At 41.7% G+C, this 26,056-nt stretch overlaps 2 protein-coding genes across 11 annotated transcripts in view; one reads left to right on the top strand and one right to left on the bottom strand.

Moving 5' to 3' along the window:
• The window catches only part of Gish (casein kinase I gish), a 70,834-nt gene extending 49,377 nt beyond the window's left edge, over positions 1-21,457 (top strand). For 2 of the 9 annotated variants that reach the window (XM_076320679.1, XM_076320684.1), the window contains 9 exons: positions 7,102-7,142; positions 7,346-7,415; positions 7,523-7,671; positions 8,420-8,654; positions 9,670-9,989; positions 11,441-11,515; positions 12,694-12,819; positions 13,815-13,921; positions 15,301-21,457. In XM_076320679.1, the coding sequence (XP_076176794.1) occupies positions 7,102-7,142; positions 7,346-7,415; positions 7,523-7,671; positions 8,420-8,654; positions 9,670-9,989; positions 11,441-11,515; positions 12,694-12,819; positions 13,815-13,921; positions 15,301-15,370 (1,193 nt within the window). In that variant the 3' untranslated portion in view covers positions 15,371-21,457. Of the gene's footprint in view, positions 1-5,990; positions 6,171-7,101; positions 7,143-7,345; positions 7,416-7,522; positions 7,672-8,419; positions 8,655-9,669; positions 9,990-10,472; positions 10,548-11,440; positions 11,516-11,831; positions 11,904-12,693; positions 12,820-13,814; positions 13,922-15,300 lie in introns of those variants that run through there. The other 7 variants (XM_076320687.1, XM_076320682.1, XM_076320680.1 and 4 more) reach the window with 7 other exon arrangements.
• Positions 21,458-22,344: 887 nt separating this feature from the next.
• LOC143151773 (uncharacterized) lies at positions 22,345-23,863 on the bottom strand. Of its 2 annotated transcripts, none has more exons than XM_076321235.1 (4): positions 23,436-23,863; positions 23,198-23,363; positions 22,864-23,004; positions 22,345-22,790 (listed from the first exon to the last, which is right to left on the bottom strand). In XM_076321235.1, the coding sequence occupies exons 1-4, from the start codon at positions 23,617-23,619 to the stop codon at positions 22,574-22,576; spliced, it is 708 nt and encodes a 235-aa protein (XP_076177350.1). In that variant the 5' UTR covers positions 23,620-23,863; the 3' UTR covers positions 22,345-22,573. The 2 variants fall into 2 exon arrangements, with proteins under 2 accessions (XP_076177350.1, XP_076177349.1); XM_076321234.1 differs by having other exon boundaries at positions 22,348-22,790; positions 22,864-23,067.
• Positions 23,864-26,056: the final 2,193 nt, after the last annotated feature.

The raw sequence follows: 26,056 nt of genomic DNA, 5'->3' as shown, positions 1-26,056 counted from the left end.
ATCAACGTACCGTCCCACCTCTAATTGGATTTTCAGATTCTGGTGTAGCTACTGACTTTCGGCCGGTCGAGAAAGTAGATTATTTGGAAAACAAGCTACAGACCGACCAGGAATCGCGGGAAACAAGATTAACGCGAAACGTTCACTGTGGGTAAACAAATTTAATTTAGCCGCAGTTACTTCGAGCCAGTATGTAGGACAGCGTGCAGCCAATTTCAATACGCGTTCGCGCCGATTAAGAACCACCGCACGCGGGAACCGTCTCTATGATTCGCGATCGAGAACCGGTGCGGCTGGAAAACACATAAGTCGGAAAACGGTTGGTGAAATTTCTTTCACCGATCGATGGTCGCGAGACCGTCTCGACTGTCCGTAATCGAGCCCGATGTTCACCAATCGGGAAAATCCACGGATTTATTTGAACGACGCGGAGTCGGTTTTCCTTCGCGTTGAAAAATTTCAATTTCAACCGGCGAGTTTTAATTCCCGGGTTCTCTCTTTCGCTCCGGGAGGCGAACGGTGGGACCGAACATGCGCCAGACACGCGTTAACCGTGTCTAAATAGATATTTCAACGCTCGGTATCGAACCGTCGTGCCGCTTCGCTCCTCACCCTCCGCTCGCCCCCGTTCTGTATCGTTCGTAAAGCTCGAAAGCAATTTCTACACGGTCGCAACTCCAGACGCACCGCGTAACGCGCCGACTTCGACTCTAATTATCAAACGTGTATACTTAACTCGGACTCTAATTATCGGTCTCGGTCCCGTCACAAAGGGTACCACTGTGTACACCGGTTCTCTTCGGACTAGGCCAAAGACGTCGAGCACACATCGAACGAATCCATCGACGAACGGCAATACCGATACGGGCGCGTAACGGTTCCAGAATCGTTTTTGTCGGTCATCGAACACCCGAGAACAGAGCCACGCGGGTGTCCATCGATGAAAATGTTGTTCCCGCGGCTAAAACCTACCGAACAAAAGCCGCTCGAGTATTATCGTCCGACCACGGCTCCGCATGTAAACGACCATCGGTCTCGAACGCTCGTACGAACGGAGAGCGCCGAGCGGGCATCGTCGGACGATTCTTATTGTTAACCGGGATTATTCGCTCGCGATGTTTCAATCTGCCCGCGCACCTGTTACACCAGTCGGCGATCCATCGGTGTTTACCAGCCTCGGTCACCGACAACACCGGGATCCGTATAATCAGGAAAATATATAAATATTTTTCCGCTCGGTGGCTTCCCGTTAAATTGTCGTTCAAATGTATCCGCTCGCGGCCGGTGTTTATTTATCGAAACAATACGGGCGCACGGGCAAATATTAATTTCCGAAGTGACACGGCGATACGATGTACAACAATTTCTCGAATAACGACACGGTCGCGAAACGGGGACAGTTTACAGCGATGCCATTTTTGTCGTTGACGCGTTCGGGGTACTCGTGTAGCTTAAAACGGCCCGTCCGAGCGCGAGTCGACGCGTACCGTTTCGTTCGATCGAGAGTCGATCGAGAGTCGATCGAGAGTCGATCGAGGGCTCGGTACCCGCGCGTATATACAGATTCGCGTCCGGCCCGTCGCGTTAAATTCATTTCCCAAGCCGTGTAAATATAATTAAACGACCTCTACCGTGCAATTTCTCCGAGCGATCGATGCGACCGCGTTCGAAAGATACGAGCCTAGACGCCTCTTTCGTTCTCCGCGTTCCCTCGGAGATCAACGATTAGATTTTTTTTTCTTTTTTTTTTTCGAAAGAGCAGAGTAGATCTCGATTTCCTCCGCGTTACGGTGAACATTCGATGAGGAACAGGTATACGGTGTTACCCGTACCCGGAATACCGTAAACAACGCCACGACTCGTGGTGGTGTTTTTATTTTCGAAAGCAAATTTTCGACCCTGGGGACACACCGGCGCGCAATGATCGATAGGAAACGATATATCGACAGTACACGCAAACGATCTTTATTCTTCCTCCATGGAATACGTAAATTATTCAACGCGTTGACCGTCGCGTCACGCGTACACGACCGATACCAGAGAGTTGTTCAGTAATTGATTACTTTGTATTTGCTTTTGTAATTAATTAATACAAGAGATTGTGATAATTGTATCCATTATGTTGATTAATCATCGTCGTGATTAATCAGCAATCGTAAACACGATTTGGTATCCGCGTCGGTAAATCGGTAATTGGAAACATTTCGGTGAAGTATTACACCGCGCCGCGGTCCTTTTTATTCCGTGCCCGTTGCTTCGAACGTGATCAAAAGTGCAAGTAATGCGTTTCGTAATTAACTCTCGACGCGTCGATCGGGTTCCGATGATTACGTTCGGTTCGATTGCGGCTGTCGCGCGATCGTAATTTCCACGACGAATTGTAATTCTCTCTCTCGAGGAGGAGGAGGAAGGTATATCGTTACGCGGCACGGTGTGCCTAAAAATAGAAGAAAACAGCGGTTCCGTTATCAGAGCCGTATCTTTGTAGCGAGTGTCACGAGCCACCGAGAGTCTCTTTCGAAGGAACCCTCGGTTGACCAGTCATCGGAGTCGCGGAAGCCCGAAAGTACGATAATCACGGTATCGTATCGCTCCGATCGATTTCTCCGTTAAACGAGCCAACCTCCTCCTCCTCCTCCCTTCCTCCAACGATCGAAACTTTGTCCGTGTACGCGAGGCTTTGCGCGCGATCGATTCGCGTTGTTTCGAAGAATTTTGGAGCAACGTAAACGGGCCAGTGACCCGTCGTTGAAGCGAGCGATGGATCGTCGAGCGTCACGTGACGATCGCCTCGACGATCTTGAAATTGTCCAGTAGGCTCGGCGCGTTTCGTTGTTATCGTTAATCGAACCCGGGACCCCGGTAGCTTCTCGTCCGGCTAAACGGTGAAATTGAATCACACGTAACGACGAATAGATGAACGGGAAGGCTGTAAAGTACGCCCGTGTCGATAATATCCGTGTATTAATTCACAATTAGTAAGCGCGCAGCCGCGACGCGTTAATTGCCGGCGTGTAAAGCGGAGTCGGTAGTCGATCGTCGATCGAATTTTAAGCGAGTTTCACGCGTCACGCACCACCGGCCCGTAAACCGTGCGAAAAACAAACCGGAACGGGGATCGTTTCGTAATTTCTCGCTTTATGTAATTGGCGTCGATCGTGTGGAAGCTCGAAACGAAAGCCGGAGAAAGCGACGCGACGCGACCCGACGCGACGCCCCGGCTAACCGCCGCCACCGCCGCCGCCGCCTCCGACGTGTTCAGTTTTGAGACGCTCGAGTATACCCGCGCTTAGCGGAAAATGCGTCTCAGGTTTTTCCCGTTCGTCCTTAAGGATCCGTTTCAAATTTCTTTCTCCATCCTTGCGCGCCGCTCTTACGAGTTTGGCCGAGTAATTGGAAAATCAGTCCGATTCGAACTCGAAAGCATCCGATGAAACGACACTGCGACAAATGTTACGGTATACGTTTCTAAGGAAACCTTTCTCAAGGAAACTTGCATAAAAAGTAACGTTTTTCGATTTAAACACGATCTAGACTATCATTTCTCGACGTTACTAGTATTTCCCGGCCGTCCTCTGGAGACGCTAAAGATCACAACGTAGTTGTTATTATTATTTATACTCCTTGATATACTTTCCAAGAAAACGTTTCTCAAGGAAACTTTCATCGAACAATTTCATAAAAAGTAACATTTCTTATCCAAACACAATCTAGACCATCGTTTCTCGACGATCCGAATATTTCCCGGCTGTCCTCTGGAGACGCTAAAAATTACATCGTAATTGTTATTATTATTTGAAATAACAACGATCCAAGTAATCGGTAATATCAAAAGTAGAGGTAACATTGTGCGTGAACCCGCTAAAATTACCTCAATTTTGCCAGGATTGTTCTGTTGGGTTTCCAATCCGAGTGCATTATACAGGAGAGGGTTAACCCGTAAACCGGGTAATTTCCCGATCATGAACGCCCGTCTACGCGTAGTTAACCCTTTCACAGTTTAGCCCGTCAGAGACACGGACAAGGCGTCAAGTACCGAACAGTTTAATCCGGCGTAGAAACGGACAAAGCAACGTCTCGGGACTGTTTGGAGTACGATGGATAAGGAACGGTTCGCGTTGCACGTACCGTTTTCTTATCTCGAAGTGGAGCGATATCAGTTTCGGAGCAGAATATTTTAAATATTGAGAAATGCTCGGTGGGGCAGTTGACGCAAGGGACGAGAATAGGTACTCGTGGAACGTGTTCAGTTTCTATGATATATTTAGGATTGGAAACTTTTAAATGTATTTTACTGCCTCTAAATGTTTAGAAATCGAAACGAGAAAATATTGCGTCCTTTGGATCGATTACGAGATCTCGACAGAGTAGTCGTTCTTGGGAGGAACGAGAAAAGATTCTCGTAGAACGTGTTCAATTTCTATGATATATTTAGGATTGGAAACTTTTAAATGTACATTAGTGTCTCTAAACGTTTAGAAACCGAAACGAGAAAATATTGCGCCCTTTGGATCGATTACGGAAAAGATCTTGGCAGAGTAGTTCTTGGTAGAAACGAGAAAAGATGCTCGTGGAACGCGTTCGATCGGTCGAGGCTCGAGTCTAAAAATAATAAAGATTCAGCGATAAATCGTCCGATAGAATATTCCTTAGCGTTTCGCGGATGTGTAAACGCGCGCGGGTGCAGTTACGTTTCTGGAATTTATATTTCACGGAATTAATCGGCGTGGCCGTTGGAGGAGTCGGCCTATTTTCGAGGACAGATCAATTCTTCGGCGGTATTCGAAGCCGGTAGGGATTTCTACGGCTCTTGTAGCTTCCTGCTGACATATTTTCCATTGTCGGACATCTGCTTACAATTAGCGGAATTGGATCAGCGTCGACGTCGTCGTGGTCGTCGTGCCGAGGAACGCCGCGGACGAGTGGACGCCACCGTCGTCGTTTGCTGCCGGATGAACCTTTGTTTTCGCATCGGCCGGTGATACGTGACGTCGTGGAACTTGACCCGGGTAACTCGTGGTTGATCCGATGCCGATCGTCTCGTTAAAATTTCGTCAGCCGCGTTCCCGTCGTTTCTCGTCGCGAGTCGTCCATCGAATTTCCGTTTCGCTCGAATTTCATCGTGCCGGATAATACCACGGGAAACGAAGAGACGTGTCGCGGCACGGAACGACTCGCGAGATAACGTCTCGGGTTCGATCGTTCGTTTAATCGAGCACGCGTGACCACTCGTTCGCATCCGGTTTCGCTCTCTTCGATCGGCGGGTGTTCTCGCGAACGATGGAAATCTCGCGTGTCGTTCAACGGTTGCGTCTCGCGTTTCGGCTAGGGACGAACAACGTTCGAGAACGACGTTTGAAAAGAAAAAACTATAATAATAATGATAAAAGGTAAAGAAACCCGCGTGGCGAAGTATACATCGAAAAGATGATTTTTCGTACGCGTATCGGTCGATTGTTTTCGTTCGATCCGCGAGGCGCGGCCCGGGACACGTATTCGCGCGCGTACGACAACGTCACGTGCTGCACGCCGTGAACCACGGCTACACGCGCACGCATTATGCTCGTCTGACGCGGCACGTGAGATCCGGCACTGATTCATCGACGTTGCGCACTCGTCAATTACATTCCCGCTTGATACATTCGCGATCCGCGCGTCTCGAGACCGCGATTCCTGTTGTCGTTCTCGATCGCGCCAAGTCCAGCCTTCTCCGGATACGATGGCGATTCTCGCGTTCGATATCCGAAGTTCAACCGCGTCGATCACCGTACAATATCCACTTGAACGAACGACCGTTTCGTTCGATCGTTTCGATGGAAAATTCCTAAGCGAACGAGTTCTCTGCGAAAAGACGCGGACCACCGTACGTATTCGGTGTTGCGCCGAAGCGAGCGACTCAACGCTCGCGAGACGATCAAAGTTATCGAGTTATCAAATTTGCCGATGCTCCTTTGTAAATACAATTTAGAAATCCGTGTAAGAAACTTGTCCAACGATGGAAAGAATCATAGGCGTCTACTTTATGGACGATCGGTATTTTTCGCACGTCCGTACATATTTTCCTGGAATGCAATTTCCTCGAATAAAAATGCGCGAGAACTTGCGAAACGACCCGATGCAACCAACAAAGGACAAAGACCGCTTTGGATCGGTCCGCGAAGAACGCGATCGTAAGTTTACCAGTTGTCGTCCCCTATTTCGGGGAGGTTTTCACCAAGATGTGCCAATGTCGTTTACACGATTGTCCGATCGTCTCGTGATCGAAAGAAAACGCGTGCACTTTCGTTTTCGAAAAGCTTGGACGCGTTCGGAGGTTCCGTTGGCGAGAACCGAACAACAAACTGTCGGTCGGTCGCCATATTCTCGTCACGAAAATGACGTCCATAGGATCGCGGAAAGTAGCTTTGTTTTCTTGGTCGTGTAATGCAAATTCGGTCGATGACGAATCTTCGCGTCGCGGCGAGTGTCTCGAGACGCCGCCGAGTAGGTCGGAACCGGGATATCGAATCGTATTCGTTTGCAGCGAGAATTGAATTATCGATACGTTTAAAATTTGCGATGTACGGATAGGACTCGGTGGGAACTAATAGCCGATAACCATAATACCGCAACGACCGCGTATGTTGGCCCACAAATCTGGACAATCGAATTTCTCGCGCGCTGTGCAATCAACGGGAGGACGTTATCGTCTGCAACAGAACTGTTGCACGGTAACAGGATTAACGGGACGCGTATTTTTCTTTCTACGTTTCTCAGGCATAATTACGCGCGTCGATACGGATAGCGGTGCCCGTGATAATTGCAACGTACATAGGCGCACGGGATTTATTAACGATTCGATCGACGAGAGAACGGAATCGTTACGTATAATGGACAGAACGAGACACCATCCGTACCGGTACCCGCGATTGCGTAAAACAGTGACGACGAGTATAATTAAATATTTGCCTACGCTCGCGGTGATACACGGAATGCATTAGATATCGGTAGCGTTGACAAACCGTGTAAAAAAAGTATCGAGAAGGTCGATTGGTGCGCGACGCGTGTAACTGGCGGGATCGTCGAACGTGTATTGACCTTTTACCTTTCGTTCTGTTTCAGGGAAGAATGTCTACAACAACCAGCATATAGCAATTAAAATGGTGAGTTCGTTACCATTCTTGATCTTCTGTCGCGAGAATTGTTATTTATTTTTCAAACGTCACCGTTTTCGTTTAAAAAGACAGAATCTTTTTCAAATTAAACCGAACTATCCATTCAAGTTACGTTAAATCATCGAATCGTTACAATCTCCCGCAAATTCGTGCCGTTCTAACGCCTTGTTTTCTCTTTTCTATTTCCACAGGAGCCGATGAGGTCAAAGGCGCCACAGCTTCATTTAGAATATAGGTTTTACAAAATATTAGGTACACACGGTGAGTGTTCTCGCTTCGTTCTTCTTTTTTTAATAATTCGAACCGAGCAACGGAAAGAATCGTCGAATCCAACTAACGATCTTTTGCGTTTCATGTGCCGCGAGTAGAGGGTATACCGGAAGTATATTACTTCGGACCATGCGGGAAGTACAACGCCATGGTGATGGAGCTTCTCGGACCGAGTCTGGAAGACCTTTTCGATGTCTGCGGGAGGAGGTTTACCCTGAAGACGGTTCTCAATATCGCCACGCAACTCGTAAGTGGAATTTATGCACCGGCGTTAATGTACGTGGATTTCGCGTCGCCGGAGAGCCATTTGCATAGATAGGATTCGGATCGGGACATCGATTCGGTAATATTCGTACGTCGGTTCGAACTTGGTAATTCGCTCGCAAATAGCGGAGGAAAGTTGCTGAATTTGGACCAGTTGGCTCATTATCGATCGCACGCGCCGAGAATTAAATATTTTCACCGAACTGCGATAACGTTGCTCGTTCACGGCGGATTCGTGCCTCGTTCGTTCGTTCGTACGGTCGTAAAATAGAAAATGATTTTCGTTGCGCGAACAGTGACGTTGGTCCCTCGTGAGAATGAACGCGTCGCGCGCGCGTGACGCATGGTAACGAACGTGTTAAATATTTGACCGTTAACCGACGCAACGCTATCGTCGAGCCACGAGAGTGAAACGACTGTCGGGAACGAATCGAACGATCGCGTCGTCGGCTAACCAGCGCGGATCCGTGTCGTTCCTCGAACGAGACGAGTTCACCCTAAATCTGAAATTCGAACACCGCGATCGAACCTAGACGACCACGGTCCAATTAAGGCGACTCCTTTCCTCCCCTGTTTCGCTCGTAATCGCTGGATAACACATTTTACGTTACGATCCGCGACGGCTCATTGATACATCGGCCGACAGTTTCGTAGTGCTTCTAATCGGCTTCTGCGAAGCATTTCTCGCGCGAACCACGAACGTGCTCCTAATTTGAAACTTCTTTGCGCAGCTCCATAGGATAGAGTACGTTCACAGTCGACACTTGATCTACCGCGACATCAAGCCTGAGAACTTCCTGATAGGACGATGCACAAACAAACGGGAGAAGATCATTCACATCATCGACTTCGGACTGGCCAAAGAGTACATAGACATGGAGACGAACAAGCATATACCGTATCGAGAACACAAAAGCCTGACGGGCACGGCGCGTTACATGAGCATCAACACGCACCTGGGAAAAGGTAATGCGTGATTCCCACCGGTGCTCGGGGGACGACTCACGCACCAACGAGAGACGCGAGAGCGTCCCGTTTCGTCGTTAATGGTCGCGTCGCGGTGCAACGACGCGATTTCGCGATAGTTTTTCCTCTTCGAACCCTAGCCTCGAGTGTTCCTCGGGCGTCAGCGGGAATCGATCGTAACTTTTACCACGTCGCGGTTAGATTATCAGCGGCAGACGACAACGACGATGACGACGACGACGACGAACTCGCTCCAGACTCGTCTATCCATTGCGCCGCGACGCTGGAGAAGTTTATCGCGCGCGCGCGCGCGCGCGCGCGGGCGGGTGGGCACGACCGATTCCTACGCGCCGAGAGAAAGTTGTAAGCGAACCGGCGCGCGTTGATACGCTATGCTAAATCCGGCGAGTCTGTCGTCCGCAGTGCACCGGCCGGCTAGTGTTTCTGTTCGGTAATTCAATCGCGAGCGAATTGTTGCGTCCGCGTTACGAAGAAAAACGAGAAACGTAGCGCAGTCTATTAGACCGTCTTTCGTAACGTTGTTCGATCAAGGGCATAAAAATTCCAGACGCGACCATGCGAAAATGCGGTCTGCGTTCGCGCGCTCGAGACGTCGAGGGTTATTCCGCTTCCTCGGTGCACGCGTTTGCGCGACACGATCGCGGTATCAATTCGCTCGAACCTCGCGCGTTTGCTTTCGTATCTACACCTTCTCTCTGTTATCGATCGAAGTCTCTCTCTCTCTCTGTGTGTTGAGAGAGCGAGCGAAAGTTCTTAGAATTTTAAGCGTCGTTGCTCCGCAAGATCTCGTCGACGAGTCGGACTCGCAACCGGGTATCTTAGCCGGTCGGTCTCGCGGATACGAGTAGTGGCGCGTCTCTGAACGGTTCCCTGGATGTTAACGGTGTCGCGAAGCGTGTTCCAACCGCGCGCGTTTTTTTCACGCGTGGGAACGCGGCGTAAGACTTCGAAACGAGACCGTGAACGACGTGGATTTTTCTTTCTCGCCAATCAGAGCAGAGCAGAAGAGACGACCTGGAAGCGCTCGGACACATGTTCATGTACTTCCTGCGCGGTAGTCTGCCGTGGCAGGGTCTGAAGGCGGACACGTTGAAGGAACGGTATCAGAAAATCGGCGACACGAAGCGGAACACGGCGATCGAGGTACTCTGCGACGGACATCCCGAGGAAATGGCCACGTATCTGCGGTACGTTCGCAGACTGGACTTCTTCGAGACGCCCGACTACGAATACCTTCGAAAGCTGTTCAAGGATCTCTACGAGAAGCGGGGCTTCGTCAACGACGGCGAATTCGACTGGACTGGCAAAACGATGGTGCGTGATCCATTGTTCAAGTGATCGGCCATTCGATCCCGCGTATACTTTATTTATGCGCGATGCATGCAAGAACGGAAGAACAGAAAATAATAGGGAGTGTTCGCGATGATCAGGGGCGAATCGCAAGAGTCGATATCGATACGCATTTATCGGAGATTTCTCGTAATTACGTCGTGGTAATGTTTCTCATTGCGCGGTTAACGCTATGTACGACATTGTCGAGACCTGTCATTGGATCGTGTAAATTAAAAGATATTTATCAACGAATTGTTTTTCAATCGATCGATACCGTTCGAGCAACGCGCGTTTCGCGGTGCGTATACATAGAGATCGTTTACGGTTGAAACTCCGAGGTATCGTCTCTTCGGGGTAAGTAAGTTGCCCTGAGCGCTCCTTCGACGTCAATTCATCCGCCATTATTGGTAAAATCGTATTTCATTGATTTTTAACGTTTGCATGCTGCCCCCAATCTATCTATAGCCATCAAATTTCGACCAACTTAGAACTTTGCGGATGGCTCCTCCATCTCACCTTGAGAAGACCAAGTCGAACAAGGTGGGTGACGTTCCGCGGTTCTCGCGTTTGTTTATTACCCGTGCCGAGGCACGCGTGTCCAAGAGCGTTCGAATCGAAGTTACCCGGGAAACAGAATTTCTGTTAATAATAAAAGGATGACGCTGCTACGCCTGTGTATAGTTTGCCACAGAGAGGTGTAATCGTGCTCGAAGAGTTGCTCGTAAAGTGCAGAGAACGATACTGGGAGCTTATCGACTTTTATTTCGTCGAACGTAAAAATCTTATTTCTCTTCTGAAACGCGATATCTCGTTCCCGACCGAGATTCGCATCTACGCCTGCCTGAATATCGCACGAAAGTTGTTCAGCATTTATTATGCGCGCATACGGCTTCCTCTTCTCTTGCGTTAAACTATTTAATTTACACTCGGTGTACGGCTGTTTCACGCGATATTTACGGTAGTCTTGTTGCCAATGCATGCCGATCGATAAGGCTTTTCTCTTTGTTTTTAAGAAGCTTGTTGATTCGAAGAAAAGAAAAAAAAAAAAAAAAATTAAAGAAACGAAAGACAAAACGAATAAAAGCACAAAAAATAACGAGTCGTACGACTTTTACTTTAAACGTATCTTACATTTCTAAATCGTACTTTGAACGTCTTCGTTTCGTTTTACGTACGAGTTCCAATTGCATTGACTTAATTGGATACTTTCTTTTTGCAGACGATATTAATTGAAATAAATATTGTGTAATTTAATTTCTTCGCTTAACGAGAGCATAGAATTTGTTGTCACCTTCGATTCGAAGAGTTGTCGAATCTTACCGCCGTTTGTTTCGTTCTTGGTATCAAGTACGTTGTACGAGATTCATCTATACGTAGTCGCACGCGCCGACGAAGTTTATCGTTTAAATATAATATTTACGTTTCTTTTCCAGACTACACCTGTCGGATCGTTGCAGACTGGACAAGAGATTATCGTATCGTCGAATCGCGATCGGCTTCCTTACAAGGTACGTTCGTACACATTCGTATTTTTCGTTTTCATTTGAACGGAGCATGAATGTGTAAAGCTTAACTATTTCGAATAACCGCATGAATATTCACGTCATTAGTACCTGGATAGATTTTCGATCTCTTTGGATAAAAAATATTCGCGATCGCGGATCGAGAACCGAACGGGATCGAAGCACTGAAACGGACGATTCGTGTAAAATCGTTTACTTGTCTCGGTTGTTGTCGGGGCGTTTACCTTAAATCTCTTTCAAAGCAGACAGATAAATAAATGATTCTGTTTCTTTGCGAAACACGGATATCCTCGGTGTATAGGAATGCGATGATTTTGAGGAAGATGTAGTCCTCATGTTGGATGAGGTTCACATCGAATTGCAAGGCAACTATGTAAGCCATCAAAATTTTGTAATGCCCTGGTCTTGCTTCTTCATGCATGTTTTATCTTATCGAAGATATCCGGGCCGATGCTTGAAAGTTTATAGTTACGTGAACGTACGTGCACGATCGGCGGTTGCCATGCAGTAACCAGATGCCTTGAAATGGTAGTAAACACCAGAAACTTACATTAAACCGCGTCGTTGAAAAATAGAATCTACGCGACGATTAATGCGTGTCGAATAATGCTCGATCGAACGCGCAAAGCGTCGAAACCGCGAACATTTCGACGAGAGTAAAAAATTTTACTGGATAAAATTATTCGCCGTTTCGTGTCGGAAAGTATCGTACATGCGTGAAGAAGCGTCGTAGGAAAAATTTGTACTTAAAAATCCCTGTTGGTAATCCTCTAGCGTTACTTTCTAGTATCGACGGTACAACTTAACGTAGCTAGTTACCGTAGTTTATACACATTAGTGTATTTTGTTGAGATCTCACGACTCGATTAAAACCGTTGATTAGCGTTTGTACATGTAGTATACATCAATGTCAAGCGCGTATATTCACACGTATACGAAAGGTCACACTGACGTATCAAGCCGAAAGCAGTAACAAATTTCATTCGCGTTACGATAATTCACGTTTCGGAAAAGCAGATTCACCTTGAAACTGTGTATCGGCCGAGTTTGCAAGGTTCTGTGTATCGGTCAAAGTACTCTTTTTTTAATTTTTTGTTTTTTTTTTCTTCTCCTGTATTGGCTATCGCGTTGAAATCTGGACATTCTCGTGCTTGTTCCTTTAGGATGTGACAGGTCCAAGGGTGGGAGGAGAGGGCGGTAAAGGGGTGGGCACCACGTGGCCAGATACTTTGAAGCAGTCAGGAGCTGGTGGTACATTGACACCTGCTGATAGGCACGGTTCAGTACAGGTGAGTGGACCTTGCGATCCCTTGTGCCGTCCGAAAGATCGTTGTTCCCATTTTACTGTTCTCTTGTCGTCTCCGATTGTCGATTCGCTCGAGACACACGCTCCGCATCGTGTTAACGATCGTTTAACTCGTTTCATTCGTTCGGTGTTAACGTACAAACGTTTCAATTTCGTTCAAGTTATACTGCTTCTAAGGTGAAATCTGTAAAAAAAAAAGAAAAAAAAATATATATATGTTCGAGCGCGGACAAAAATTTGAATAAATTTTCCTTCACCGATTGATCTTTTCGCTCCTTTCGTTTAACATTCTCTCAGCCCGGAAGGTGACGCGCAAACGCGTTTGCGAGTAAACTGTTCGCTCTATTTCTAGACAAAGCGCCAATGGATTATGGTCAGTTAGACAGACGTCTATGCGAGTTGGTTTGTTGCAGCATGCTGACATTGTTTCGTTGATCGAGTTGCCACTGATTTTTCACCACACTAATCCAGCACTATCACGTTCGCGTTTGTTTAATTCTCACCCCTCTCCGCGCTCGGAAACGTAATTCGCGAGTTTCTGGTTTCTTTTTCTTTTTTTTTCTTTTTCTTTTTATAGGAGTAACTTGTTGATCAAGTTAACGAATTATATCACGTGTTAGAGTATCGCTGTGTTTGCATTAACAACTCCTCATGAATATAAAGTGCCGCTTGTTTCACGTAAATTACGATCTTATTCCTTCAAAGTAGAGACTTGTATATATACGTATGTACATGTGTACGTAAATATATATATATATATATATATATATATATACGTTTATATATATATTATGTATCTCGTGTCGTTAGCCTTGTAGTGTACTCTATATACATTTTAACTCGTCGATGTACAAAGTCCCATCGATTGTTACATTTTCCAGTAATTGAACGTACTTTTTTTTCGTCTTTTATGTAATTCAATGTTCTTTCTCTACGTTTACGTATAATATTTCTCACAACAATGTGTCGTATATTTAGGTGGTGTCCTCGACGAACGGGGAGTTAGCAAACGATGATCCAACTGCAGGACATTCGAATACACCAATTACAGCACCTCAGGAAGTGGATATGGTCGATGAAACCAGGTTAGTATCATAATCGTTTCAAATTCTCGTACTATCGATGGATTATAAATTTTATAAACACATTGTTTCTTTACCTTTGTTTCGACAAACAAGATAAACGACGATCACAACAAAATTAACGCTTTTGATCGGGGATCGAAAAAGAAAAAAGATAAAACGGTTACACTTTAATTTAAAAAAGTCCTGTCACGACTTGTATCTTTCGTTTAAAAGAATATGCGTACTCGTTGTATGTTCATGGAAAGAAATTTTACCATTAGGAACTTTTTTAACGATTGAATCTAAGAGAAACGTTTAAACAATGCCTGTTAAAAAAGTTCCACAATTGTTTGGATCCTCGAGTTTGAAAGACACTTTGTAAATATTGCATGTGTGTGTTTTCGTCGTGTGACTCACTGTAAATCATTACCAGAAATGAATTTTGACCATACCGAAACAATGTATTGTACACTTAACACGATAGAAAATTAGCAAGAATTGTATTAATAGGGGCAGAAAGTATTGGTCGCTCAAGGTCGTTCGATAGCTATACCCACCAGACGATTGTCTATGTCCACCGTGTCGTTTGGATAACCTCAACGTACCGTTTAACCATTCCCTTCGTACTCTCGTGGTCATTGCCGCCATACAAAGAGACAGAGTGCCTGACGTGATTTGCAATGAGGGAAGTGACCTTGAGCGGACAACATTTTCTGCCCCCAAGTGACAACAGTGTCGTTCGTCCGTCACGGTAAAGTTTTTACACTCGTTATTTGTTATGTGCCGCATGATGTATGTTAAATCTCCTGTCTATCCTATTTCAGACACGAATCATTGCCGACAAAAAAACGTTGTCGTGGATGTGGAAAGACCCTACGCCGCCGTCCATACTCCCATACGTCCACCGCTGAACCTAGACAAATCCCTGAACTTGGTTTAATCCCTCAGTAGAAGTGGCCGTTACAGAATTTCCTATTGTGCAACATAAAAAGCAAACTATCGTATTTCATAATCATCTTTACTTACCCAATTATGGTTGTAGCGGTCGGAATGTTCTTGTTCATCGCGCACAGAGGTATTAAAAGACGTTACGTAGAATCTGATATACGATCTCGTGATTCAAATCACGATAAAAAGCAAGCATTATCGTCGGTAAAAATATCCACGAAAACGTTACCGTTCCTCGTCTTTCCCTCCTACTGTACCCCTATTCGACACACGACTCCACGCGTCCACCTCTGCGTCCGGACGAACCTGTAATCGGTCCAAGCCGATCTCGGTTTTCCGAAAGACAAGCTCTATTTTACCCACGCCGCTTTGGAATGTCTTCCTGTGTCGTAGCTGCATGTTGGTGTTTTAGCGTAAGACGATTGAAAGAAGACGATTATACGTCCTATTAGTGTTTGCTTTATTTGCAGATGCTGTTGCCTCTTCAAACGGAAGATGAAGAAAAGTGGAAGGCAGAAGTGACTGTTCATCGGGCTTGAGGTGGCACTACAGTGCGTGTGTAACAGTGAGGATAATTTTGGAAGGAACGTGTCGCCGCCATGGCAGTGCAAATCGTTAAACGCGATGGGACCGCGGCCAGGGAAGCTGCACCCGATCCGGAAAGGAAGGTTGCCGTTACCTTGCTACGTGCCGGAAGTTGGTCCGCTTTTTGAGATTCGGTGCTGCACACCATCATCACGATGACACGCCGTAGCCGTCGCCACCGTTATCAAATTAAATCACCACACAGCCATCATTATTACTGCTATTATTATTACTATTATTACCATTATTATTGTCACGATTAACTTTGCTCTTCTTCCTTTTCTTCTTACGATTATTATTATTATTATTATTAATATTATTATTATTATTATTATTATTATAATTATTATTATTATCACGATTATTGTATTATTATTTTATTATTATTATTATCGTCTATGATTATCATTGTCATCTCGTCTATGGTCATCGTTTATGAATCAACATCGTTATTAATGTCGATGTTACCGATACACCTGTATGTAACTCGTCACCGCTGACTGAGGACAGTCGGGGACCGTTGTCGTCGGCCCCGACAACGTTCAGTACCGGCAAATCCGGTGTCCACCACCAACATACCTGTAAGAAGTAAGGAATTGACGTGCCGATGGTGAAAGAACGCGTTTGTGCCTACGACACTATAATCATGTACCGCCGGCTAGCAATCTTTGAACAACACGCCGATTACTGCGAAATGTGTTACGATACGTGTATTAAATTGTAAATGAATTGAAGCTGAGATCTCATTTCACTCAATGTCCCGGACAACGAGCGCGTACCGTGTACTCCTGCTTGTGTCAAGGTTCAACGACGCTCGTGAAGTCTGATCGAGCTGAAAAGGCATGAAACTGAAAGGAAAACACGTTGGCGTGCGCTCGCTCCGATCGATTCCGAACGCATCCGGCTTGACAAAGTATTAACAAAAATTTGTGATCGCGTAAGATAGTCAATCGAACCGTGAATTGAACGTAGTAGTATCGTTTGTAAAACTTGGATTTTGTTCGTTGGATCTTGCCGACTGTTTTCGAAGTACAGAACCAATTGTGCGACGAGTGCTTTCAACGGATTATTGATTGTCCGTTTGATTTCACGTTGTAGGGTACACGAAGCAATCGTATAACAGTATTAACGCTATCGATAAGTAGCAGCGAAGATCGTGCTGGATTGTGCTCATCGTAATCTTAGTTGATTAATCTTTATTTTACACAACGATTTTTTACGCCTACACTGCCGGTCGTTGCTCTATATAAGTACACGATTATACACGAAGTCACTGCACTGTACATAATGTATCAAAAAAAAAAAAAAAAAAAAAAAAAATGTTTTGCTACGGGGGCTTAACCGTATACTTCTTTAATCGGGCGCGCGACGTTTCAGTTAATCGTGTATCGTGCCGCGAGCTTCGTATCGCTTCGAAGCGGACGTTCGAATTTTCAGTCAGTAGTCAGGGAGGAGATAAAAAGAAAAAAGAAAAAAACGATTCAAGGGAGATCGATTTCGGTTTCATGCCTTCCGCGATATTGTCGCGCGAAAAGCGTAATACATCGCAGAATTCAAACTACACTTTACATAACATATCGAAAGGGAATAAAAGAACACGTAAGAGTTTTTGTCTGTAGATTCTAATCGTCTACCATGAAAATTTCATAGTCCGACGTAGATGTCGGCAAATTATACACATGTATATCGATACACCCGATTCGTGTTCTACCAAACGCGAGGATTCGAGGAAAGAATAGGTTTTCTCGAGTCTAAATTATCGTCTATGAGTGAACCTGCTAGTATCGAACAAATTTTGTTTTTATTCGTGGAACACGTGTGTTAACGAACACAGCTAACTAAAAATGTAACAAATAGAGAACCAAAGTATGCCTGTAATTGATTATACATCAATATAGCACTGATTTTAAAACAATGAAAACTTTTACCGTCTTTGTTTGACGCTGCAAACAAATAAACAAGCAAACAAACAGAATTTCCTTCGAACGAAATGCCAGATCGACGTAAATAACATTGGATCCGAGTCAAAAATCAATAACGAACGAAAAATATGTAAAAATGAACGCGATACTGAATGCAGTACTGTGATCTTACTTTGTGGAGAACTTTGTCGAGGACTTATTTAATACGTTATTTCCACGAAGTTACGAGAAGAAGAGCGTTACGAAGTGATATATAAGTATAGAAATCCCTATCGATGTTCTCGAAATGCATTCAAGCAATGAAGAGATACTTAACGCGAGTATGCGCGCAAAGCTGGTGGCAAAGGAGAAAAGGATCTCGTCAGCTGCCGATTAAACGATCAAGTAAGAGCGTTCGGTGTGTCGACGATACGACGTTTTGTTACAAATTTGCAATATCGTCCCCGCGTCCCAAATGTGACGAAAGTTAGACATTTAGATGAATCATTTCACTCGACTCGTTCATATTTTTCGTCGGTGAATTCGAGCCCGTGTTCTGTTCGTTCGTTTGCAGACTGATCAAGAGTAAAGTGATTTTTCAATACACCTTAATTTCCTCGTGTTTCGAAAATAGATCGAATTTCCTATTGATACGTATTACAACATACACGACGTAGATATTAAGATAAAGAATTCCCCAGTGGTGTTGAAGTTATGCACACAACTATGCCAAGTTTTCACAAAACGTCCTTTCGTTCTTCGTTGTAGTGTTTACACGAAGAGAGAAGATACACACAGAGAGCGATAGATAAACATGTCCATATCTCTAAATATTACCAATAACGTATTACGCATAGGTGTACAAGAAAGTTACTATTCGAAAGTAAATGCATGTATCGCCATAAGTATATCAGTAGTTGCAGGAGTAAATATGCTATCGTTAGACTGATAAAGGGCAATGACGATAACGAATGAAAAAACTGTCGCGGCGATGTCGTTGCGTCTTGTTAGATAATCGTTGCCTGATAAAAAAAAAAAAAGTGACGTAACAGATTATAAACGTTAGTCGATGTGTGATAGTTCTTTCATCCTAGAATAAAATCTCGACCACTCGGTGGGAACTCCGATCTCTGACCACGAATTTGTAACAAAATGAACGAACGGGTCGACCCGAGAAGCGTACGTGTTTAATCGGCTAGTAAGCGTAGATGTTTTTCTTCTTGCAGGAGTATATTAAGGGGCGGTGTAAACGACAGATCGACACGTTTGTGCATCGGAGACGGTGAGCGTTGACTTTGTCGTGTCCGAAGGTCCGAACTTCTACTAGTCTGGCCAACGATTGCGTACTCCCGAGGCATACCAATGTACCGTGTTAGCGTACCGTGAATGCCCGTACACGTTGTATCCACTATTTAAATGACCAAGCACATCCGACGACGAAACGATCTGATGTACTTAGACAGCGTATCACGGATTCGGTGAAACGTGCATTAAGCGTGTCGCGCGCTTCTTCGTCTGTAAACGACACGCTAATTATCAGCCGTCGGATGTCTTTATGTAATACGCTTAAACAGAGATAAGAGCTAAACCATTAACTCTGTGAATTTCCTCTCTCGTTATACCTGTATCTTCCCACTGGATACGCACCGAGAGTATTGTTCCTTTTGTAAGCTTGCCAGCGCAAGTAATCGTCAAACAATCGGACGTTACGTTTGTATTACAGTGGTGAGAAGAGGAGAATGAGAAGCGCGAAAGTGTAGAAGAGAGAATGGACCGCGGGAATGTGAATCGGAGAGAAAGCGGAAGAAAAACGACCGAAACGATAGAGTGACAGGAACGAGAGAAAGGGAAGGACAAAAGCGGAAGGACCGCGTCGTCCTCCGGTGTACGTGTGTTCGCGCGAAAAAATGTATGAATCTTTTATGTTACTCGAATGCTTAAGCTAATGTCCCTTAAGTTTTCTTATTTTTGTCGACGATATCTCGTCTGTAAGCATGATCTCTTGACGGATAACATATACACACGTTCACACACATAACACGTACATACATACATACATACATACATACATACATACGTACGTACACACACGTATACGTATGCATACAAACGTACACATACCTCTTAAAGAGGCACACGCGTACACAAACAATTCCGTGATTAGGATTTATATTACTTCATGAATTCCAAATTTAAGGAACAGTATCTCCATGAAGAGAGAAAGAGACGGAGTGATCGAGCGAGCGAGAGATGGTGGTGAGTGAATTTTATGAACACGAGAGCCTCTGTATTTATATCTCTACCCTGCCACAAATTGTCGGCGCGATTATGTTGCAACTATGTTGCAATTTAGCTTGTAGTTTTTTTAGTCGATTTTTCAAGCGTCATCGATTTTTAAATACAACACGACTGACTGCTGGTTAAGTATGGTTGTGAGTGAACAAAAAGGAAGGAACGTTCCCCTATACGATCTAGGATCCCTTCATTCTTGATCTTCAATTTTATTTTTATTTGTTTTTTTTTTTCTTTTTCTTATTCATTCTTGTATGTACTCCGTACAGAAAGGCTGTTACGCTCGTCCTAATGGCGAGGTTATCCATTTATCGATGAAACACGGTGATTTAGTTCGAAAGCGATTATTTGTATATTTGTAAATTGGTGCGAATAGATCGGACCAAGATCAACGTATGCGTATATGTGTCTTTCATTTCCTTGCTCTCAATAAGTTGTAAAAAAAGAAACGATCGTTCGTTTCTCAATCGCGAGTACGGCGATAGGCGATTAAGTCTTCGCAAGACTAGAATCGAACGCAAAGTAATGCATAGAAGATATTTGCTTTCGTTTTATATTGCTGCGGATTATGTCATTTGTATTATGAAAAATTGATCTACCGATGATTGTTTTTTTTTCTTTTTTTTTTTCGTTTACGACGATTGTAATAACCGTCTGTTTTTTTAATTGTTCCTTTCGTCTCTGTCTATCTTCTTTGCACATTCTATATGCATGGATAATATCTTAGCTGCTCCAGTGTATCTTCAGCTCGTTTTTATTGTAAAGCAAGGAACATGTCATTGAATTTTGATTTTTTGAATGTGTCTGCTTCTGAATGTTGGCAACACTTATTAAAAATGCATTCAAACTATAACTGCTGTGTCGTGCTTTTATAGTGAATTTTTCGCGCGATAACGTTACTCTACGAACGTGATTTAGATATGCGATTAATGTGCAAATTTTGATTATTATTATTATTACTACTATTACTATTATTATTACTATTACTATTATTACTATTATTATTATTATTATTATTATTATTATTGTTTTTTCTAGCATGTATTCGTTGCTAAAGGATTTTACGTAGCTTGTGTTCAATGATTTTTTGCCACTTATATGGAATTGGCAGCTCACGTGCATTACGATAGTGTGCCCATGTATAATGAGTGTGTTTGATGACGTTATAGACATTTTGACAAGTTTATCGATATAGTGACGAGACCTTGTGCTATGTGCAACAGAAACAAAATCGGATATCGATTAATTTTTGTAAATAGGAATTATTGGAATGGACAGAAGTACGCACACGGAGACACGAAGAGTTAGCAAATAATGAAATGACAAATATGTCAGGGAGATTGTATCAGCTTCAAATTATATATACGTATTCATATACATAAAACTATATCAATAATGGCGATTAATAAGCTACGTTGTTACTACAGTAATCAATACTGTTGCACCAACGGCAGCGACCGACTAATTTTATTACCACGTAATCGTAACGATGCCAGTGAGAAAGTGGGTGTGTTCTTTACGGCGAAATCGGACAAAGAAGCATGAGATCGTAATTATTCTACTTGCTAATTTATAGAGACAATTTAACGGTGTCCAATATGCTTCGAGTGTTTTGTCCATTTCGTACATGTCTACAAACACAAACAGACAGATGTCCGAAGTTTTTGCGAGGATATACTATATTAACGAGAACGAAATTGTTCACTTTTAACGTGCTTTTTTGTTATAATTAGTGGATTCGTTTTCTTTCCACTTGTGAAACCCATAATCTAACGAACTGTTAAAGACGAAGAAATTAATGTACATAGAAATTAAATTTGTTTGAGTACTATTCCGATCGATTCTGTGTTTACGAATACAAGCGTAAGGACTACGAAGGCGGAGAGCGGTTTGCATCATGATGAAAAACACGAGACTGAAAAATCACGCCGGACCATAACAAATTAAATGCGTTGAATTCGCGTAACATAAACAACGTAATACGACTTATGAAATGAAACAAGGTTTTCATTAGTTTTGTCAACAAATGTGCACCTCTCTCCCCTATATATACTACATTTCTATCGTACTTGTAAGCTGTGATTGAAATCCTATCTTTTAACTTGTAATCACTGGCTTACAAACTGTTATTTAACGACTTTATATATGTGTATATATAAATTCGTCATAAGAATGATGCTTCTTTATATATATGTATATATAAAGAAAACCGTCTCATAAAACTGCTTTAAATAGAACTGAAAAAGACATTGAAAGTGCGCGGAAATCTTTTTCTGTAAATATGTGTTGTGCCTGTGCACTTAGAAAAACAAGAGAAGAGTACTACCTGAATGTCTTGTATGTTTCCATTTTGATTTACGCAACTTTGGTTATACCTTTACCTTTCAAGCTTGTTTTGTCTTCTTTTTCTACGTATGTTTCAGAAAAATTGTTCCCAAAATTTCAGGTTATATTAACATGCAGTAAATAGAGGAAATACAAAAAATCTGGTTTTCAAGTCTTTTATTTTGTTGCAAAATATCTCTTTCTCTACATAATTTCCACAAAATGTCACTGCGATTTGTCTTAAAGTTATTTTTTAAATATTTTGTACAAATTTAGTCGTTGACGTACCAAAAGAAATAAATTTTATTGCAGAAACAGCAATTTTAAATAAAAAAAAAAAAAAAAAAGAATTCAGAGAAGATAATAACAGAGTTTCACGATGTCAAATTCTTATATCATTTTTTTTTCTTATGTACAAAAGATGATTACAAACTTTCATTGTATAAAATTAATTTAATATAAAATTATATACAACTTCTTACTTTGAGTTAAGTACGTTAAAATTAAAAATATTGCTATTGTTAATTTGAATTCTGCATAAAAATTATTACATTTAAAGCATAATAAATATCAACATACAAAAATAATGTGTTAATACAGAATTATAGTATTTAAACTTTATCTACGTACTGGTTTCTGTACTTTTATTTGCATTTTCTGTGTTGTTTTGCAACATTTTTAATATCATATCCATACTAATTAAATCTCTATGATTTTCCAGTAATTTTATCAGAATTGGTTTTGTCAATAGCATTTGGTTAGAAGCAGCAATTAAATTTACTATAAGTTTTTTCATTATATTTATTTTTAGCAAGAGTTTCTTTGTGTGCTTTTTTTTACTAAAACAAAAAAAAATTGAAGAAAAAGTTAATTAAAACCATTATTTGCAAATTGTTATGTATATACACTTACCTTGCTATACTAGGATTTAACTCTTTTAATTTTTGGTTGTGCAGTGCCTCTTGTACTTGTAAGAATTTTTTATAATCAAATAGCGCATTCTGACACTGAATCTTTAAGTCCAACTGCTTTTGTAATGCATCTTGCATGGTCCTTTGTAATAACAAAGTATCGTCATTAAGACTAAACAATTGACACGCAGTGGTATAAATTTTTCTAAAATAATATTAAAACTATTCAATATTATATAGTTTAAAAAATTTTCAATTTCTTCGCTTCGGTGTTTCAGGACAAAAGTTCAAAGTTTAAATTATTCTTTGGTTTTTAACTGTATAACTCTTCTTACTTTTGCATATTATGATCACCTTCTTTGCCTCTTAGAATAGCTTCAGTAGTTTCGGAGTGAAAACATAACTTAATTGCTCTGTTAGTTATCAGAGACATCGCTGTTTCTTCGTGTAAATTTGTTAACGTACATTCTATATCTTCTTCTGGTTCATTATTTGTTGTTTCTGAAACAACACCATTCAAATTATATCCATATAAACGAGTATTACTTTAGATATAGTAACTTTACAACATACGAAGTTCATAGTACGTATTCAACATTAATAATCTGGCATTTAATAACTTTAGCGATTCTCGCATATTTCTAATTCTTTCCTCAATAGGTGTAAAATCGTCTATGGAGACAGCTCCAACAGGAAAATTCGATACACTTTTATTTAAACTTTTGATGGCAACTTTTAAATTTTGGAATTCTGACATTTTGGGGACATTTATTTTATTCTGTTCGACAAATGTAGGTGTCAACTACAATGTGTCTTTTTAATAGTTTCAATATTATTTTTAGAGTCTACTTTATTTATTTACAACTATCATTGGACTCATTTTACACAATACTATTTCACTAAACCTATAAATATTATATTATCACAAATACATTTCACACTCGCAAGGTCATTATTTTTGTTCTAGTAAGGCTATAAGAAATGTATTAGAGATTATAATATTTAAATACTCTTTTTGAATACTTCTTTTAAAAATTATATACCGGTATAAACATTAAGGTTATATCCAAGATCGTATAAGTTTATGAAAGTAATTATAACGAAGTCGACGAAATTTCTAGACTTACATGATTGGTCGTTGATATAGTAACTTCGTAATGGACAATGTAGCTAAATGGTTACATTTTATAGGTGAATTATTTCTGGATTTTTATTTGCTAATATGTGAAGAATAGAACATAGAAGAATGCAATCCAGTAACTTTTTTGCGATTAATGTTTTTATATTACTATTTTGGTTTACACAAAGTGCTATGCTACATGTTAAAATTTCTTATCGATGGCCTACATTATTATCAATGTAAAATATATACAAATAAGCATATAAGAATTTGCATGTTACATTCATTATATTATCCGTTCAACTTAAAAGTAGAGTGCGAGTAAATAGAATTACGTGTTGTGATAGGAGCGTAATGGCAGAGATGTATTCGCCGTACAAATATTTATATACGTTACTATGTACCTATAGTAGTGTATCGTTTTACCAAGATTTGCACCAATTTTTTAATGGAAGATTTCTCATCTATTTTCTCATCGTTTGTATTGCTTTTTCATAGTTTGATCCATTATGCGTCGACATAATAGCGTAGTATAGTTTAATACACCACTGACCAACACGACGGTGTCGACACAGCGGACCAATGGAATTCTGATCATGCGAAGCAGTACTATTTATATCTACTCTATCTGTAAGTTGAATGGATAATAGATATTTAATCAAGGATTGTAAGTTATACTGTTAATGTGATTACAGATATATTATGTTTAGGTTTAAGGTAGAGTTAATTCATTAATGTAGTGGGTAGACTAGCTCACTGCATTTATATTATATGTATAACTGTGCTGTAAAGTAATAATGTAAGTAGTCTAAGCCTATGTTTATGGATATAAGACATATATTTATGTATATAAGAATGTAATTCTAATGGAATTCGTTTCCATGTAAAAAGAGAAAAAACTGTTCAATATTTTTAGACATGTGTTAACGTTGAAAAATTATTTCTTTAAAAAGGAATTTTCGTTGCACTTTCAAAGTTCACTTTGAGATTATTTGCTTCTGATAAGTGTATCTTATATAACTTAAAATTGTGTATATATTTAGATCATTGTAATATAGTCTCGAGAAACTTTACTACATTCACAGATTTCCTTATTATATGCAGTGGGTCACGTGCTAGGACCGAGTAGTCGATAAGTAGTATGGCATTCACGCAATAGAGAGCGCCTCGAATTATTTTGAAGCTCGCACATTCTTCGAGTTTGAATACATTAGAGTGTGTGCACACTGCAAGTGCACTGTTCGACTTGGCTACCAAAGAATAAACGTATTTGCTAGTGAATTGTCCTTACATCGGCAAATACGTTTCATTTTCGCTGGCCTAGTCAAATATTAGAGGTTACTCATTGTTTACAAATGTGAGAAGAAGAGCTTCAAGAAGAGCTTGGTTTCGTTTATTTCTATTGGAAGTTACTTACGATTGCATGTATATGTACATCTATAGAGGTAAATTAAGCATTTTTAAGTGTACGAAATACAACATATCTATATTATGCAGGTCGTATATCGTGTACTGTTTCTATAGACGGATTTCTAGCGAGGAGATTCGGTCTTAATTTTCAAACTCGAAAGATCCGACATTGTTCGACCCGACATTTTTTCGTTACGATTTCGAGACGCCATTACCCTGACGGAATCGTTCATTTCGAGCTTACATTTCGAATAAGAAGGAAATAACGATTCGTTACCTTAACAAACGGTCCTAACCTTGAAAAAAAGATCCATCTCGCATTCAGTTACCGAACATTAACGATGTAAATATAAATGTTAAGAAATCGAACGGAAAAGGGAAAATACGTAAATGTCAATGATTTTGTTCACCAGATACGTAAGCCTTATACTTTCAATTACACCAAAGGTTACTTTTCTTTTCTTTTTTTTTTGTAGAAACCACGTTTCCTTGCATTTACGTCATTTTCCTTCATTTTTCTATGTATATCGATGTTTTGCAAGCTATTGTCACGTTCAGTGAAATACAACGGATTAACTGTATTATGGATACATGTTTACATATAAATTCCCTCAGTGTGATATTATCGGATAAGGTAAATAGAAAATGTTAAACGTATAAATTG

The sequence above is a fragment of the Ptiloglossa arizonensis genome, chromosome 9 (assembly GCF_051014685.1).
Source record: "Ptiloglossa arizonensis isolate GNS036 chromosome 9, iyPtiAriz1_principal, whole genome shotgun sequence".
Classification (NCBI taxonomy): Eukaryota; Metazoa; Arthropoda; class Insecta; order Hymenoptera; family Colletidae; genus Ptiloglossa; species Ptiloglossa arizonensis.
The sequence above is the reverse complement of the archived record's forward strand: the minus strand, read 5'-3'. Positions and strand labels throughout refer to the sequence as shown.